Raw genomic sequence first — 19281 nt, 5'->3', positions numbered from 1 at the left:
GACATGTAAAAGCGCTCACTCCCTTGAAAACTGCATAGTGTGAGCGCGGGCTCACCCGCCTGCTGGGACCCACAGCCCAATGAAGCAAAGAGGGTCTGCCTGAGGGCAGGCGGGGGAGCTCACAGACCACAGAAGCCACACTTGCCAGCAACGCGACTTTACACTCAGGCTACAAACGGAGTTTCTTTTTTAAAAAAATTTTTTTTAAAGAACAAAAATTTTAAGCCCCTGATAATGGCCATTTTCAATAAATAGAATATGATCTCCTTCAAATACAATTAAGGTGTTGCCTACCTATTTCTGTGTGTTAAAAAAAATTTGTTTTCAATCTAGAAGGATGAAGAATTATATATCCCTCTATGAAGTTAGACATCTAAAGAATTTAACTTAAATTACTTTTAAATTTCTATTCCATTAAAAAAAATTAGAGTTAAGATAAGCATAAAGTTTTAAGTGTCCCAAACAGATTCATTTTCATGATTACCAGAAATTCATTTTTGAATGATGTGTCTTAACAGAGAATACAGATTTGGATCAATGACGAAAATACAGAATATAGTAAAAGCGGACGATAAACATGCATGCAGTTGAACTATACCATTCAAATTCCAGTCTGCATCTGTTTTTTCTGTCTTAATTGAAACAATAAAGATATGAAACCCATCTCTCTGTGTTTTGGCTACAACATCCTGAAACAGAAAAAAAAATCCTTTGTTATTTTTAAAGATTGCTATGTAAGACACAGCTAAACAGTTATTCACCACATTCTAAAGCAACTTTTAAGAATTGAATTGAGGTACTTAAAACACACACACACACACACACAAAGACAAAAGGAGTGGTGGGCTGTGGGAGGACAGTGGGCCGTGAAAGGATTTCTTTAATTTTTTTTTTTAATCACCATCCTCCCAAACCCAAAGGGATGTAGGTGGAAAAAAGCCTTTTCCACCCTCCAATGTTTTCTTTGTTTTGTTTATTTTTGCTTGTTTGTTTGTTTGTTTGGGGAGGCAATTAGGTTTATTTATGTCTTTTTAATGGAGGTACTGTGGATGGAACCCAGAACCTCACGCATGCTAGGCATGCAGTCTACCACTGAGCCATACCCTCCCCCCGGAATGTTTTCTACTTTTTATATTTCTACAGGTTTCCTCCTAATGTGACCATTCAAATGGTTTTTCTAATATTACTCTTCCCACGTTTTATCCTCATGTCATCAAGCATTCAGGTTTTGAATTCTTTTTAATTGAACGGGGGAGAAAGATATCAGATAGCATTGTTAGAAATGACTCAGATTCAGTATGCAGGCTAAATTGTTTAAATTCCTTAAAGGCACTATGTTAACGGCAATCCCACTGAGGGCTGATACTGCCCACTGGAATGCCAGTGAACCCTCCCGTGCCTCCACGTAATGGGACCAGACTCTTGACGTTACTCCTTCCTGAGTATTTCCTATCCTTCCCTCCATATCCTGCTCCTCCACCTGAGACAGAGTTTGTGCAAAGCAAAAAGTTGCTCTTGTCTCTGCAAAGTGAATGCCTTTCCGCTACCAGGCTACTCTGTCAGATGCTGAAGGAAACAAGAAACGGGGAGAGTCACCGTATAAAAGCAAACATCAAGCTCCCCCAAATCTGCTTTCAGTCCCTACACACCACTCCTTGGAACCTTCTCAGCCTCTTAGTCTTCTGATTTTCAGTAATTCCCCAAAATACCTAATCTCCATCCCCCCTCATGCTGCATCAAGGTTTCTGTTCCTTAACGATGATGCATACTGGCCCATTGCTTTCAAAAGTGGAATTCTATTTTTTAAAGAAAGACTCATAGAAGTTAACCTTAAATCACAACTTCAAAGAGATTTTTAAACAAAGACAGAGACAAGTATGTATGTTTTAAACAATGCTTCTTTTTCTTTCCTAATTCTACTAACCCTCCTTTATAACACTCTCCATCAGCAGATTCTTCTGTCTTACTACAACTTGTATATATTTTATTTAAAGACAAATAAAAAGACTTACCGTTGACCCTTCCCGGCTTGAAACATTTCTGGTATTTGTTATTAGTTCTTTATTCTGGAAAAAAAGAATAGAGTAATTCCATTTTATATTGCTGCATTTCCATAAGAAAAAGATAGTTTAAAGATAAAGATAATAAACGTGTTATGAGAAAAGTAAAGATTTGAAAGCTGAACACCAGAGAACAAACTTCATTGCAGTCCAAACATGACAAAATCCTACTTTTGAAAAATTACTTCCTTAATTACAGCAGTGATTACCACTGGAGGGGAGGGAACTGCGAACTCAAAGAGGGTTTGAGGTGCTCAAATGCACTGTACTCGATCTGGGTCTACATGGGTGGGTTCAGAGTGTGAAAATTCATCAAACTCTATGCTTCTGATACACACATTTTACTGTAGGTTTATTACACCTCAACAAAATTTTTTACACAACCTTTTAAAAATGTTTATTAAAGACATTTTCATTTTAGAATGTACAGAAAACAAAAAATCAGTTAAAATGACCTGCAGCCTCACTGCCCAAGCATGACTGCTGTTAACATTTTGGAATCTAGTCTTCTAGGCTAGGAGAACAAAAGTGTAAAAAAGGAGGGTGCTCAAGCGTGTTAAGTGCTGGTAGGTCCAGGATGCTGACAGAGCTTCAGTAAGAGGAACAGACCCCGAGATCTAACAGCATTGACGGCCTGTGACCTTGACTACAGCTGCTTTGAGGGAATTGTGGGGGCAAAGGTTCGACTCGGGTGGGCAGAAGAGAGGTGAGAGATGGCGTGACAGCAGACCATGGAAGGATGGTAAAAGGATCCCCTCTCAAGGAGGCTGCTGCAAAGAGGTGTAAAGAAAAGGAACAATGGTGCTGACATCTTTCTTATGATGACTGCAACACACACAGAAGAACTGATGTTAAAAATTAACAACTTAAGCACCTTCCTTTATCAAAACACTGACAAAATATAATTAAACTTGATGCTTCTATCCACTGGAGAAAAATAAATTCTATTTCAACATGGCGAGACGAGTACTCACATTCAATGAGGGAAACACCTCTAAGTCGCTGTTGCAATCTAGGTTTTCAGTTTTTGTTGTCCAACATTCCGTGTTCTTGAAATAATGACCACAAAAGTCTTCATCAGCATTAAGTTTATGTTTCTGTGACAGCTCCTACCCAAGGTAAAATTATTTGTTATCATTTATTTCCATAATTTATTTCTACTTAATATCTAAATAACAACAGAAATTTATTTCAGTTTGGGACACTTGGAAACGTGTGGTAGAACAAAATACAGAAAGGAAAAAAGCTTTGAACATAATTTTAAGTACAGCTGAGGTAATCATTAATATTTTAGCCACTTCAATGTGCTCAGATACAGTAACACATAATATAAGCATTCTCTTGCAGTAAGAAAAATGATTAAGATGTTACTATGAGGAAACGGTAAACAGAGAAATAAAAAATATTTTGTCCTAGGACTGCTTCCATTTTATCCCACATATAAAAGATTTTACAGAGAAAGAAACCAGCATTTAACTCAAGGAAAGATAAATCAAACACTTAGTAACATAAAGCAAAGGCGGCAAACCCAGCTGGTAAAGGGAAGACACTCATTCACATCAACTAACAGTGAGGTTCTTGGCTCCTAGATGGATGATTAAAACCATGCTTCTAATAGCAGCTCCTAGTCATCAAGGAAAGGTTAAGAGGCTTCCACTGGCCAAATATCGGACAATTTATGCAAAATACATAGAAATAGGAAGATTATCATCACACAACAAAGTAAAAATCAATGACTCCATATTGATAATTGATTGACTGATTGACAGATAAGACAGGGAAGAAGAGAGCCCTCATCCTCACAGCAGAATGCTAACAAATGTAGACAAAAACACGGAATTAGGAAATCACCATTTAACAATCATAGAAATAACTCATTAGGCAAGAAATCAAAGAATGTTAAAACAAGGACTGATAATAAAACAGGACATTTCCATACAAATATAAACGCATTTCTTCACAAATTATCGTTCATAATAACAAAGAGAAAAGTAGTAATTTCACAGTGGAGAAACCTGGCAGAAATTTCCTTAACCAACTGATCAAAGTGAACATCACCAAAAATGGAACAAAATGGTATTTTCTGGTATGCCTGCCAAAAATGTAACCTGAATTTAGTTCTGAGGAAATGTGAGAAATACTCAAATTAAGGTATATTTTGTAAAAATAAATGGCTTGTACACTTCAAACATACCAATGTTGTATCGCAAGCCATCCCCTACCCACCCCCACCTCCAAAAAAAAAAAAAAAACCCACAGAAATGCAATGTGATCCTGGATTGGATCTGGTTCCAGAAAAAGAAAAGGGGGAAAAAAAGCTGCTAAAAGGGATGTTGTTGGGACACTGGTAAAACGTGCATAAGGTCTGTGTATTAGATAACAGTATTGTTATCCATGTTAAATTTCCTGACTCTGACAACTGTGCTGTGGATTCTAGGTGAGGAGCTTCGTTCTCAGGAAATGCACACGGAGCCGAGCCCAGCCTGTTTCCTCCTCTCACACTCCCCCTCTTCTTTCCCCGATGTCTCCCTTCCCCTCCTCAGCTCTTTCTCAAACCTACTTAAACTCACTAAATCTACTCCTGCTGACTCAAGTCCTAGGTGCCCTATTACTAATTTTTTGAAGGAAGTGAAACTTCTGCATTTCTTAAATGAAGTTGATTCTTATTTGTGTGTGACCCACAGTCCCTTTATCGATGGTTCTTACAAGCCTGATATAAACGTTTACAAACATTTTTCATAAGACGCAAGGAAACGAAAAGATCTGTATTCTCAGAAAGCACATACTTTGATACAATTAAAGCATTTATCGTCTTAAGTCCCAAAATAAATCTGTGGCACTTCGAAAACCACAATCTCTATTTCTAGCCTCCTCACTTGGTGAGCTAATAGATCTTATAATTTTTCCTTCATAGCATTACATACATTAAAAAAAAAATCAGTTTTACTTACTTCTAGATCAGGATATTCATTGTGACAGGTATGGTACTCCAAATACCACTCTATGGTAAACTTCACAGGCCCCGAACAGCTGAATGACTTAACTATTTAGAAAAAGAAAGTCTCATTTAAATGAAAAAAATATATATATATGTACATATACTCCAATGTAAACTTAAGGTTTCAAGAACGTAGTTTAAAATAGGCTACTTTAATGAAACAACAAGGAAAATATTACCTAATTCCCCCCAAAAGTCAATGCAAAGTGAGACAGATAAATTCATTAAATTAAATGATTACAGTTAACCAAAAATTGCTGGACCACTGTTCATTTCATCTATATGTTAAGTCCAGTATTGGTTCTAGAGTTTCCACTAGCCAGAGCGGGGAGGTCTCATTAAACACACCAAGCAGGAGAGACACAGAAAAGTCACATCCTATCAGTGGTGCTTAGTTAGTCCTAGAGTAAAGGCTACTCCCCATCCATCCTAAAAGAAATGAAAAACAAAACTGGACAAGATCAAACTGACCCAAAAGAAACTTAACTGTCTGCCAGAACAAAGCTGTTAAAGGACTACAACATCACAGTACTCAAGAATGTAAAATTCATGATATCCATCATCCAAACAAAAACACTAGGTATATAAAGCAGGAAAATTTGACTCATAACATGATATGAATCAGTCAATTTGACAAAGATGATGGAAATGACAAAGATGAGAGAATTAGCAGACAAGAATGTGAAAACAAACAAACAAAAAGAATGCGAAAACAGCTATTAAATACTGATTGTGAAGCACAGAGAGGAAAGAGACTGAAAAAAAAAATTAACAGGGCCTCAGTGACCCGTGAGACAGTTATCAAGCAGTCTAACATATGCGTAAATGAGCCTCAGCAGGGGAGAGGAGGGGTGAAGAGAGAATGTCTCAGTCCGAGATCCAGGTAAGAGCTGAGATTGTTTTCAGTGTGGATACCCAGCTGTTCTAGCATCATTTGTTGAGAAGACTATCCTTTCTCTAATGAACTACCTTGGCACCTTTGTTGAAAATCAATTGACCTTATGTATGTGGCTTTATTTCTGGGCCCTCTAGTCTGTTTCACTGTTCTATGTGTCTGTCCTTATGACAGTCCCACACTGTTAGGATTATTGTAGTTTCTTGTTGAGTTAAAAAATCAGATAGTGAAAGCCCTCTAACTTTGTTCTTTTTAAAATTTCCTTTGGCTATTCTAGGTCCTCTGTAGTTACTTATAAGTTTTAGAAACAGTTAGTCAATTTCTATGTAAGTTTGCTTGGATTTTGATTGGGATGAACTGAATTTATATATCAGTCTAGGAAGAACTGATAGTATAATGTTAATCTATAGATTTTTCAGATGTCCTTTATCAGGTTGAGGAAGTTTCCTTCTATTTCTAGTTTTCTGAGTTTTCATCATGAATGGGTGTGGAGTTTTTTCAAGGGCTTTTTTGTATCTATTGAGATGGCTATTTGGTATATTTCTTTTATTCTGTTAATATGATGAACTACACCGAGAGATTTTCAACAGTGGCTCCACATGACTGCATCCTGAATGGGGCAGCTAAGAGGGGTCACCTAAGGGAAAGCCAGACATCTGATCCACCAAACAGCATGGACACATACCCCAAGGGACCAAGGCTTAACTTTGCAGGCACTGAAATTTGGCTCTGTGAGAACACAGAGACTCAGTCACTCCTTTACCACACCACAGATGTAGACCTATAAACTGGAATGCCCAGTTACTTAAAATAAACAATAACTGTAAAGTTAAAGTATAATGATCAACTAACTCTCTCTTCCGCATGCCCTCCTGGATGCCCGTGTGATGAGAAGGCTGCTTGGTGAGTGTGGCAGCAGGACAACAAGGCTCCGCCGGGGACCGCATCCACCCCCGCCGGCCACATGTTAGAGCCGCAGCCACAGGTCAAGAAAGACCTCTTCTCCCATCAACACTGGGAGACTGCCAGCTTTTACCTGACTAAACCCTCATTTTTTAATTCTTTGGCTCCTAACTCCCTTCTGCTGCCTCATTCTTTCTTTCTTTAGATATGTTAATACCGCTGTCTTGATTGTGGTCTACTTTTAGGCTGATCTCAGACATTACATATTGACTTTTAAAAAATCAAATTCTGTCCTTCATTGGTCCATATAACTTCTTTCCCCCCACGTAAATTTATTTTTGGTCTGCACTGGTGTTTTAAATTTTATTTGTCTAGACATTGAGACATCAATTTATTAAAGCAATTAGATGCCCAATTGCTTTCCTCACCCACCGTGGGCTTCAATTTCCTCTTACCAGGCTCTTATCACCACTGATGATCTATGATATCACTGAGCTGCTTTGAACCGCCTCTGCTCTCCAGCTGATGGCCAGCCTACCTCCGTCAGCAAAGACCACACATGATCAGAGGATGGTGTGGGAGGGAAAGGGGACCATGGCTGTGGATCCCACGAAGCCAATTTGCTCTACCGGACAAAAAACTATTCCTTATCCCAAAACCTTAACCCTGGCAACCAACTTACCTACTCAAGTTACTAGAAACACTAAGAGGAGTTAGAGCACAGTAAGTGATCCAATGTAAACCCATTAAAAATACTGAAAACCTCCAGATCTATGACTTGGCAGCCCTGACACATCAGAATTTATACAGACAACGCAGTCTCTAGCAAATATTTTCACTTTCATAAGGCCTAAAATCCTAATTAAATTGTTAGCGTCTAGGAATTTTTATTTCATACTATGATCATGTGTATTTTTAGAAAAATTTCAGGGGTACAAAGGTTTCATCACAATCATGGCATTTGACATATTAATAAAAGGAATTTATTCAGAGTCAAATTTCACAGAAGTCAAATACTTTTTCCTGAGAACTACTTTATTAGACTTTAACTATAATTTTTAAAGAATGATTCATATTACATTTTCTAAGACAGGATCCTGAGAAGGATCAGAAAAACCCCTTCTTGAAAATGACCAAGACTTGACGGGAACAAAAGAAACACTTAAAGAATGTTAGAACCACTTAAAAACAAAACATTTGCCTAGTTTACAATATAAAATATTATGTTATATTAGTTTGTAAAGTTAATGTATTAGTTTATAATATATTATATTACATGATATTACTCATTTATAATTTATCGTTATTTTAGTATTATACTAGTTTATTACACTTACCAGAAAACTTGATTTCCGTAGAGTTAAACATAGTTTTTCTAAATATCAAAGGTCCTGATTTCTAAAATGAAAAACAAAGAATTATAGAAAGATTCTGTCAAAAAATTTCTCTCTACTGTTTAAGAGTACAGTTTTATCGTGGAAAATATATCGTTCTAATCTTTTCACTCCTCCCTATGACCAGAGTGATTAGTTTTCAAACGTAAATCTGATCACATCACTAACTGGCTTAAAGCCTTGTCCCTCATGTCTACTCCCTGCAGTGGCCGTGAGGCGTCAGGGGCCAGCAGCGCACAGGAGGTAGGGGCTGCTCGGATAGAGGACCTGTCTGTGCACCTGCAGTTGCTCTCCTGGTATCAACATAAATACACTTTGTGGGTTTTTTTTTCCCTCCTTAACGTTGGCACTGGGGGGTTGAACCCTGGCCCTCGTCCTCGCCGAGAATGCGCTCTACCGCTCAGCCATACCCCTCCACCACAACATAAAGCCACTCTGGTTAAAACCACCAGCCCTCTGCCTATGTCGTTATGGCTTATCACTCCGTCCTTACAACAGACCAGTTCCCATTGCGGCTCGCCCTGCATAACCAAGGCCTGTCCACCTCTCTCGAGCTCTTATCTCAGTTCCTCAAAAACACCATACTCCTTCCTGCCCGCAGAACCTGAGGTCAAGCTGGAAACTCACTTAAAAACCCTTCCCTATTGCTCTTTCTTCATCTAGTTATTTCTGTCTTACCCTTGAAAGCCTAGTTCAAAAGCCCCTACATTTGTTACTTATTTAATGCCTACCCTCACTAAAAATAAAAATCCTGTGAGATTTTTATTAAATGAACAAATGTTTAGGAATGAAAGAAAAACACTGATAGGACAAGCATCTCTTTATCACCTCTTCCCTCTTCTCAACGCAGTTTCAACCACAATAAACAATAGAACTCCTAGCCCAGACCCCGCCTCTGAGCTGCACATCCACACACCCAGTTACCTAAAGGTCACACCCACTGGGAAGTCCAACAGACATTCCACACTCACCGGCAATAAACCAGATGCTGTCCTTTCTGCTCCCCAGCAACCCTCCCTGCACCGTCCACCTTGACTGTGGGGGATGCCATCCCCAGCCACCCAAGCCACGGCTCCTTCTGGTCCCTCACCTCCATCCCCCAGTTTCCATGGCACGCCTACTCTGTCTCACAGACACTTCCCATTCTCTCCATTCCTGCCGCCACTGTCCTAATTCAGGCCCTTGACGTTTCCTGCTATGCTTCTGCAGTAACTGGTACCTCTGCTTCCAGAACTGAGCCTACAATTCATCCTCAGACAGCATCCACGGTGATGAGCCTTTATGTCTAGAACCCTTCAATGACTCTCCCTCGTTCATACCCCAAAGTTGCTACTGGGGTTTTGGGGCAGGAGGCTAATCCAAACTATAAGTGGGGTTTGTTGGGCCCACAAGGGGCCTTGTAAAAAAACTTTGAATTAGTTGACATAATAAAAATATGGATTTTGGCTTCACATTTTTTTTAAAAAAAGTGGCTACCCTGCAGCATCCACCAGCTGGAGACGAATTACAGCTGCCATCTTCAGCAGGGCCGTGTATCTGCAGTCTACCACCTCCCCATGAGGCCCCCCGTCCCAGACCCAGCTCACCTCCCTCACTGATGTGACCTGCCTCAGCCCCCACAGGGCCTTAATTTTAGATCCCTGGCCTCAGGCTCAAGGTCAAATTCACACACAGAAGGCTACGGTGGCCCAAGTCCCCTCGAACACTTCTGCCTTCAATCAGCAGAAACACCAAGAGTTTCTGCACGCTGCTTCTCTCCTCCCCTCATTCTTTACCAAGGTAACGTCTTTGCAGACCCGGCCAGGCACCAACTCCAGAAAGTGGGGCTAGGTGACTCCCTCAGTGCTCCAGTAATACCCCTAGAATGCCACTGTGTGTGTAATTACTACTCACAGATCTGCTGTTCCTACTACTTTGTTATTTATGTATGTATGTATGTATGTATGTATGTATTTATTTGGTGGGAAGAGGTAATTGGGTTTATTTATCTATTCTTAGAGGATGCTGTCCCTACTACTGCATATGCTTCTTGAGAGAGGGCACTGTGTCTAAAACTCATCCTTGCAACAGCAGTGGCCAGTGCAGTACAGGGCTCATGGCAGGCACTCAAACTGGTGCCCTTACAGTCAGAACCATTTCTTGATAGATTTGCGGTACAAATGAAAGAAAACTCCACTTTCCTGTTCTGAAGTGCTGACAACTTGAAATGGGAAAAAAAATCAGCCTACTCTTTGCAAAGAGGAGCTTCATGGACTGCTACTGGTCTGAGTCACATAGGACTGCAGATTACGCAGGACTCAAAGACAAATCTCTCTCCTTCATGCAGGAAGCAAAGTCATTTTCTCTCCATGGCCTTTGGCGTCACACCATCCGAAGTCTACTTGGCAAAGATCTTTTCATATATACAAGTAATCTGTATGCAGCCGATTTGCTTCCAATTTATTCCGGCTTAGTTTATGCTATTGCTCATTCACTACAGAAGCAGCATGAGAGATCTTAAGTGTGGTTCTCTGAGTTCTGCTTTTTGCCATTTAGAGAAGTTCAATAATGGAGATATGCAGGCTCTAACACTGGTGTACAAAATAGGGCACAAACGCAGGAGAATCCTGAGAGAAATGGTTGCACTGGGTCTTAAAGATTCAGAGAGATACCTGCTCTCTTTCTTCCATGTAGCTTTCCTGTTGTAGGCAGAATGCGTAGCCTCTGGCACTATTTTCTTTTCTTGATTTTGAGAAAATCAAAATGTAAGTTCTGCCCCTTAGAATTCGGACATCGATTCCATACATGCAGAAAATACTCATCACGAACAGAGCTGGATGAATCATTTGACTCTAGAAACGCAAGAGATAACGCCTCTTCGGCTTCCTGTCCCTCTTTAGCAAATCTTTCCAAATTTCTACCCCGGCATTCCTCCCACATCAGTTCATGTAACTACTGGATGCCAAGTTCTCAAATGGCCTGCCCTGGAAAGGAAGTTTCCAGGCACTCATGCCTCCAGACTAGCCTTGCAAACATCCCTTAATTATACATCCCGCCCCATTTAAACATACACACACACACACACACACACACACACACACACTCCCGGAACTGTGACAGGAGCCCTGGAGAAGTTCAGGAACCCAAGATGACGGAAAGAGGGGTGGGGTGACTACTGCAAGTTCCCTTCTCATTTAAAGGAAAAAAGAAAAGAAAAAAAAGAAAGCGGCACAAGCGCTTTCTAAATTTATGCGGAAACTGAAGCCCTGGAGTGTCTACGCTGTGGCCTCACAGATGTGGCCTTGTGGCTGCACCCGGGCGGAGGAAGGGTCAAATCCAAAGATGCCGCAGAGCTGAGCGAGGGGCAGGACTTATCAGCAGTAACAGGGTTCAGAAGGCTGAGCCGCCCCGCGCACACCAGCTTGAGATCTTCCCCACCGCCTAGGTCGGGCCTGAGGAGGGGGCGGCTCCCCGCCCACAGCAGACAAAAGGCCCAGAGGGGACCCCGAGCAGGCCCGGCCAGATGGACAAGCCCGGCGCCGGGCTGCTGGGGCCGAGCGAGCCCCGGGAGGACCCTGAGGGCCCGAGATCCGCCTCGCCTCGGTCCCGACACTCCACTTACGTCATTGACCGTCGCGGCCCAGACCCCGAGCTCGGGGACGGCGCCCACGGCCGCCGGGCCCCAGCACAGGAGGCAGAGGGCGACGCGCAGCAGCGGGCCCCCGGCGGGAAGGCGGCGGCCGGGCGGGAGCCAGACCCCGGCGCGGCTGGCGACGGCCATCTCGACGCGGAAGCCGCACCTGGCGCTCCACTACGCCCGCCACGCCCCGGGCCCGCACCTGGGGCAGCTCCGCCCCCGGGAGGCGGGCTCGCGTCCGGGAAGTGTGGCGGGAAATGGAGGCGGGGCTCAGGGCTGGCTGGGAGTGGAGCTAGGGGCGGGGCCAGGGCGTGGAAAGGACAGGGAAGGAGGGGGAGGAGGGGGGAGTCCGAGCGTGGAGGCAGGGCCAGGAAGGGGCGGGGTCGGGAGAGGAGGCGGGGCTCGGGACCAGGCCCGTGTAGGGGCGGCGCTGGCTTTGAGACGAGGGGCGGGGCATAGGGCTGGACCAGGAGAGAAGAGGCGGAGCGAGGAGGGAGGCGAGGTGGGAGGGGAGGCGGGGCTCGAAACGAGGCCAGTGTGGGGGCGGGGTTGGGCGTGGAGGCGAGGGGCGGGGCTCAGGGCCGAGCCGGAGTGTGGAGGCGGGACTCAACTGGGTCGGAGCCCGAGGCGGCTTCAGCCAGCGGCAGAAAGCTCAGGTCCCAGACTCCGCCGGACTATGGTCGGATGCTTAGCAGGAGATGTGAGATGGCATTGCTAGCTAAAGTTCTGCTCCGTGTGTTTCAATTTCTTGAATCCGCTGCTTTTACCTCTATCCCAACCCCCTCATCTCAGGGGAAATAAATTGTTCTCTGAATTCACAGTAAGTGCCTGGAAAGTGTTTTGAGGTCGGGTCAGTTGAACCCAAGGCATTGTGTTGTGAGCATAACGTCCGTAGGGCAGTTACTATTTTTTAGAACACATAAAATTGCCTGGTTATTTAATGCTCAGAGGGGCAGAGCTTGGGTCTGTCTAATTGTGTACTTCACCAGGCATTTTCGACTGTGAGAGCTGAATAAATGTATTGCTGTCAAAGAGAACTACAGCAGTTTATTTGTATGTAAACAACGTTCAGAGTACAGTCCTGCTTTAACGTTATCATTAATGTAAAATAGGATCGATTTATAGTCATGAGGACCTGGACTTATCAGTCATCTGGTCACTTTTTCAGCCAGGAATTATTGACAGCCCAATACAGTCTATTAAAGATTGCACGTGCATCCATCTGTGCCTTTCCCAGTAAGCAGTGTGATCATTTCTATGTGGGCAGGGATAATAGTGTAGCCGGGTCACACAAGAACATTCACCAGAGATTTAGAAGGTAAGTCAGGTGGGAGGAGAGGACATAACATTTAAATCTTACAGTAAAACTTAAGGGTAAGTTAGATGTGAGAGCAAGGGGTAGATTTAAAGGTGTTTTAATTATGACAGGACAGCCTGTGCTGAGGCCTGGAGGAACAGAAAGACCTACCAGATGACTAACTGTTGGTGTGAGATGGACACTGGTAAGACTGGGAATATTTAAATGGTACCAGAACATCCAGGTCCTCCTAAGCCATGTTAGGAAGACAGCACTGTAGTCTAAGAACATCAAAGAGGCAATGATGGTTTTTAAGCAAGGAGAATGGGGTTACCAGAAAGAGTCCTAGTCTGATGCAATGTTATGTGGGATTCTAAACCAAAAATCCAACACTCAGAGAGGTGCTAGCTGAAGCCCCGTGGACAGGAAAGGCAAGTCCATCCTCAGAATACGTGTTTAAACTTAACAAAATGAACCGCTGCACCTTCTGGGCTGGAAGAGAATATAGTTAGCTGGTTGGGGACGCAGCATTGGCCTCTGATTCTGGCAAGCTGGACATTTGGCACTGTAGTAGCTAAATTAATCTTGGTAAATAAATGGACAAAAGCAGTTGGCCAGTGGGGGAAGGGTATAGCTCAGTGGTAGAGCTCATACCTAATATGCAAGAGGTCCTGGGTTCAATCCCCGGTACCTTCATTAAAAAAAAAATTAAATAAATAAATAAAATGACTATTTAAAAAGAAAAACAAAGGAAAGAAAAAGCAATTGGCCGGTGGCTATCAGCCAGCCTCTTTATCAGGCATTCCAGTGCTAGCCATGAGTGGAGTAGCCACTGTGGCAAGGATGGAGGCTATGCCGAAGTCCAACAACAGAGTTTTCATTTACCAAGACCTGTTATCCCCATTGCTATCAATAAGCTCTAGAAGAAAACATAGGCAGAATGCTCTCTGACATAAATCGTAGCAATATTTTTTTTGGATCTGTCTCCTAAGGTAAAGGAACCAAAAGCAAAAATAAACAAATGAGACCTATTATTTAATAATCATTAGAACCAGATGGCTTCTATGCTGTTAGCCCCCAAACTATGATGAAAACCTTTTCTGACATATTCCTAGCACCCACGAGACTAGCTACCCATTTATAAATCTTGACTTAGGAACGCACGTCCTGTTTTCAAGCATGTACCCCCATACCCTATGTTAACTATAAAATTGTCCCAGTGGACCCTGGGTGGTGGGGAATGCAGCTGCGAATGCTTGCGGATCATGTCCTCCAATCCCATCCTGTGAGTAAATTACCCCAAATAAACGGATTCATTGGTTATATGGAGCGGTCTGCTTTATTTTTCAGTCTCAAGATGACTTCTCAGTTCAGTGGGCACTTTTTATAACTTTTGTCCTCCAGGAGGCAAGACAGTGGTTACACTGGGGGCAGGGAAGAAGTATGTTTGGCTCCAAAATGATTCACTTGGGTGCCTCTTGCTATTTCTTTGCCCATTTTCATTGTAAAAGGACAAGTGCACCAGCCATGGCTTAGAGGGCACAGAGACTCCTCACTATGAGGGTCTGGGCCAGGCAAACAGGTGAGACGCTGAGACGGGCAGGGGCGCTACCTGAGGGTGAGGAGAGTGACTGTGAGTACTGTTCGGGGCTCTGAGACCAGATGCAGTGGCAGGAGCTGTAGTGTGTTTCACTGAGTTTCCCCCAGAAAAGGAGGCCCACCCGAATCCAGGGGTGAGAGGTCTGCTCCCAGAACTTCCTGCAAGGCAGTTGATTCAGGCATCACAACAGGTGGGCTGTAGTGGATGCTCGGGATGCCCAGACATCCATGCAGGACTGGAGGACTTGGCTTCAGCTGAAGAGAGCCACCTCATCTAAGGTCACATCCCTTCCTGGGATGCCCTGCATCCAATGACTGATTGACATGAGGATGCAAATGCCCACCGCCTGTTCCAAGTCCAAATGACTCCGAAGTGTCAGCCCAGCAGCAGAATTCCCAGGAGGGTTGGTTGAGGCCTCCACTGACACAGCATAGCTACTATATTTCTCCCTTTGCCTAATCCTATTTCTTTCCATTCCCCCTTTCCACCGGTAGATCCCAACAGCCTTCCCTAATAAACTTGCTGCATGCTAATCTCCATCCCAGAGTAACTTCCTGGGAAACCCAACCTGTGACATCTCATAAACGTTTATATTTATCCCAGAAATCTCATTTCTATGAATTTCCTTGAAATACACCCTCAACCCAGTTAAAAAATGGGCAGAAGTGAACAGACATTTTTCCAAAGAAGACATACAAATGGCTAACAAGTACATGAAGAGATTCTCAACATTATTAATCATCAGGGAAATGCAAGTTCAAACCATAATGAGATATCACCTCACACATATCAGGATGTCTATTATCAATCAATCAATCAATCAATAGGAGAGAAAGAAAACCTCTTCCTTTACAGTAGGACACCAAGAAATAAACATAGAAGGAATGATAAAGTTAGAAAATTGTCTTTTGTTATCATACTTACAATTGACTCAGAACCATCAATTGGATTCTAAAATTAGTAAAAGTTAATGAGGAAGTATCTGCCACAAACTGCTTATTAATTACAAAGAGAAAAATAGTAATTTTATTGCAGAGAAACCTGGCAGACACCACCTTAATGATCAAAGTTAATACCACAAGGAGTAGGACAGATTGACATGACATGTCTCACAACCTGGTGCCCTGAAAAGAAACAGCATCACTTCTGTGGTATTCCTGCCAAAAATGCATTGCTGTGTCAAACTGTGAGGAAACCTCAGATAAACTCAAACTGAGGAACATTCTACAAAATAACCAGCTGGTACTCCTACAAACTGTCAAGGTTATGAAACAGAAGCTGAAAAACACTTACAGACTAAAGAGGCATGATCATTAAATGAGGTTTTTGATCCTTGATTGGATCTTGGACCAGAAAAACAAATTGTTTTTGTTATAAATGAGATTATTGGGATAATTGGTGAAATTTGAATAAGGATTCTATATTAGAAAATAGTATTCTATCCATTTTAATTTCCTGAACATGAAAACTGTACTGTCATCACACTGTAAGAGAATGTCCTCATTTTGGGGAAATACACACTGAAGTATTTCGGGCTATGGGCATCATGTCTGAACTTACTCTCCAACGGTTCAGGAAGAAAAAATACACACTCAGAAAGAGAGAATAGTAAAACCAGTGAAGTAACTGTTAACAACTGGGGAATCTGGTTATTCTTTGTATTTTTCTTGCAACTTTTCTATAAGTCTGAAAGCCATTTCAAAATTGAAAAATATTCCGAAACTGAAAAATAGGATAGGCATCTCATGTTTTCCAAATCTCCTACAGGGATCTCCACCTAAGTGTCCTCCACAATGGATGAAATATTTATGATTATTTGATAAAAACAGTTTGATGATTGATTGCCAAGCAGAGTGCTTTCTTTATGCATTCTCTTTGGAGTCTTCTGGGATTTTTTAAAAAGCTACAATATAATTTTCAATTTATAAACTTAGATCCTAGGATAGAGATCATCTAAGGACCAAAAAGTGTAAGCAAAGATTTGTGAATAACTAACTGTAGGCAGGAACGGCTGGACTAGCTTTTCCTCTAGTGGAGTTTCTTTCACCTGGTGTAAAACTGCAGCATGACCCAGACGTTGCTGTGGGAGGAAATGGAAAGGCAGCTGAGCTGACCCTGAACTTCAGTACTGTTAATTAGAAACATCTGGGTATGATCAACACCAAAAATTGGTAAGTGCATTTTTTGCATTTAAAATTTGTACATTTGACTCTGGTTTCTTTTCAGATCGAATAAATCTTTCACCTTTTACTTTAAAAAATGTACAGTTGATTTATTACTTTAACTTAAAATATTTGGATTTTATGAGAAATGTTGAAAGATTATTATATAAAGCACCTTTCCCACATTCATCCAGTTACGCTCATTTAACTTTTTTTTTAAAACAGTACTCTGATTTTAGTTTTGAGTTGAGGCTCAGGAGATTGAATTTCTAATGGGTCCTTTTCACAAGAAACTTGTAATTATATGCCATACAAATATTTCTATTGTTTACTAATGCTTTACACAGACCCCTTGTTATGCAACCATCAACATTCAAAAGCACTGAGAAATAAATTTGTTTCTAGAACACTAGCTAATCCTCACCAGTAGGTGTCACTAGCAGACTGCAGATATTTTATATAAATTAGTATCTACTTTAAAAGGCTTTTGAATGGAGATCTCATCTTCCAACTTCAGGTGATGATGCTGTATATTCCTCTAATTTAAATCATTAAAATCTTAACTTGGTCAACAAGCATTGTGTGCCTGACTCAGTGCTAAGGATCTCACATTTGTACAGATTGCTGGGAATGGACTCAGCAGGCAGGGATTTTACATTATTAGAGAACAAACGCTTTTATTTGTTATTTAGGATTTTTGTTTGCTTCCTTGCTATTCTATTATAACCCAGTCTCCAAGGAATATTAGGAATAACATCACTGACTTAAGCAAATCAAGCAGTATTGGTACCTCCTACATCCAAGGCACTGCTTAGAATGGATAGGAACTATGATGTGGTCCCGGCCATCACTGTGAGGAGGTGCACCTGTAAAGAGCCAATAATACAAGATAATACAAGGTAAAGCCCTGAAGTGTGGCTATCAAGGATGTACTGGGGGGAACGTGGTTATTTTTTTCCAAGAGTTTTTCTTTTAGAGATTTCCTTCATTTGAGTTCCCCCAGAAGCAGACCCTGAGATAAGGATTTGAGAGGAAGTGTTTCATTTGGGAGGTGCAGTAAACACCAGTAAGGGAGTGTTCTGAGCTGAACTGTGCCCCACCCAAATTCATATGTTAAAGTCTTAACCACCCCGCCTTGACTCAGAATGTGACTGTATTTGGAGATAGGACCTTTAAAAGAGGTGATTTAGGTAAAAATGAGGTCATATACATGAGCCCTACTCCAATATGACTGGGTCCTGATAAGACGAGGAGATTAGGACCCAGATACACACAGGGAAAAAGACCACACGAGGACCTGGGGAGAAGACAGCCATCTGAAAACAAAGGAGAGAGACCTCAGAAGAAACCAGCCCAGCCAGCACCTTGATCTCAGACTTCTCGCCTCCAGGGTTGTGAGAAAATACACTTCTGTTGTTTAAGTTGGTCAGCTTACAGTGCTTTGTTATAAAGCCCTCACAGACTGATACAAGGAGTGAGCAAACGTGACCAGGAGGGAACGCAGATAACACAGGGGCTGTTAGCGAGTCAGCTATCCCGGCGGGCAAAGGGAACGTATCCCACCAGGAGACTTGGGGGAAAGTGGTGAAACACGTGCCCCCGAGTCATCTCACAAGAGGGATGTGGGGGGGGCGTTTATTTCTTCACACCCGTTAGTCCTTGGTGGAGGGCACTGATTACACTGGCAATTCTAGCCTGTTGTGAGCAGGGCACAGTAGCTTTCCTCACTTTTGAAGAAAGGCTTTAAGCCAGGAGATGCAGAGAGTGAGAGCTGGAAGTCAGTCAGGCACATTGAAGTGAAAAGTCAGGAGGGATGTGGGCGGGCCACGGAGATAAAGGAGCACTGCGGAAACTCACCCTGAAGTGCTTCCAGGTGAGTTTCCATGATGTCTGCGATAGACTTCAGAATAATACAAGAGGGAGAGAAGTGGGTGGGGGCACAGAAGAAACAAGGCTGGCAACGAGTTGAGCATTGTTCACAGCCTGGAGATGGATACATGGGCATTTACATGGCTATCCTACCTATTTTTGTGTATGCCTGGAATTTTCTATAAAATTAAAAAAAAATTACATTAAAGACTTCTGCTAGATGAGTAATAGGAGACCAAACTTAGCCTCCTGCCTAAAACAACAGCAGCAGCCACAAAATAGACCAAATCAGTGAAACCACAGACACTGGACATCGGGCCATGGAGAACAGGTATCCCTGAGAGAAAGGAAGAAAAAAGAAAAAAAAGAAAAAGAGATGAGCCCTATGATCGGCCCAGCTTACTGGCTTGAGAAAGGTTTCAGGCTACAGTTCGGCGAGGAGAAACCAAAGCAGAGCCTGGCAGGCTCCCTGAGGCCAGAAGACAGG

The 19281-nt window shown here is 42.3% G+C and overlaps 1 protein-coding gene and 1 non-coding gene across 5 annotated transcripts in view; one reads left to right on the top strand and one right to left on the bottom strand.

The window, feature by feature from the left end:
- Window positions 1-12094, bottom strand: part of TMEM87B (transmembrane protein 87B) — a 41102-nt gene extending 29008 nt beyond the window's left edge. Inside the window, exons 1-6 of one of the 4 annotated variants that reach the window (XM_072951465.1) lie at window positions 11852-12094; window positions 8194-8254; window positions 5012-5103; window positions 3035-3169; window positions 2013-2066; window positions 599-689 (exon numbers count right to left, since the gene is read on the bottom strand). In XM_072951465.1, coding sequence (XP_072807566.1) covers window positions 599-689; window positions 2013-2066; window positions 3035-3169; window positions 5012-5103; window positions 8194-8254; window positions 11852-12010 — 592 coding nt within the window. In that variant the 5' untranslated portion in view covers window positions 12011-12094. Of the gene's footprint in view, window positions 1-598; window positions 690-2012; window positions 2067-3034; window positions 3170-5011; window positions 5104-8193; window positions 8255-10901; window positions 11038-11851 lie in introns of those variants that run through there. The other 3 variants (XM_072951464.1, XM_072951463.1, XM_072951462.1) reach the window with 3 other exon arrangements.
- Window positions 12095-13786: 1692 nt separating this feature from the next.
- TRNAI-AAU (transfer RNA isoleucine (anticodon AAU)) lies at window positions 13787-13859 on the top strand. The gene has a single exon. It is a non-coding gene; the product is annotated as a tRNA-Ile (tRNA).
- Window positions 13860-19281: the final 5422 nt, after the last annotated feature.

The sequence above is a fragment of the Vicugna pacos genome, chromosome 28, assembly GCF_048564905.1.
Source record: "Vicugna pacos chromosome 28, VicPac4, whole genome shotgun sequence".
Classification (NCBI taxonomy): Eukaryota; Metazoa; Chordata; class Mammalia; order Artiodactyla; family Camelidae; genus Vicugna; species Vicugna pacos.
This window is presented reverse-complemented; position numbering and strand designations above follow the sequence as displayed.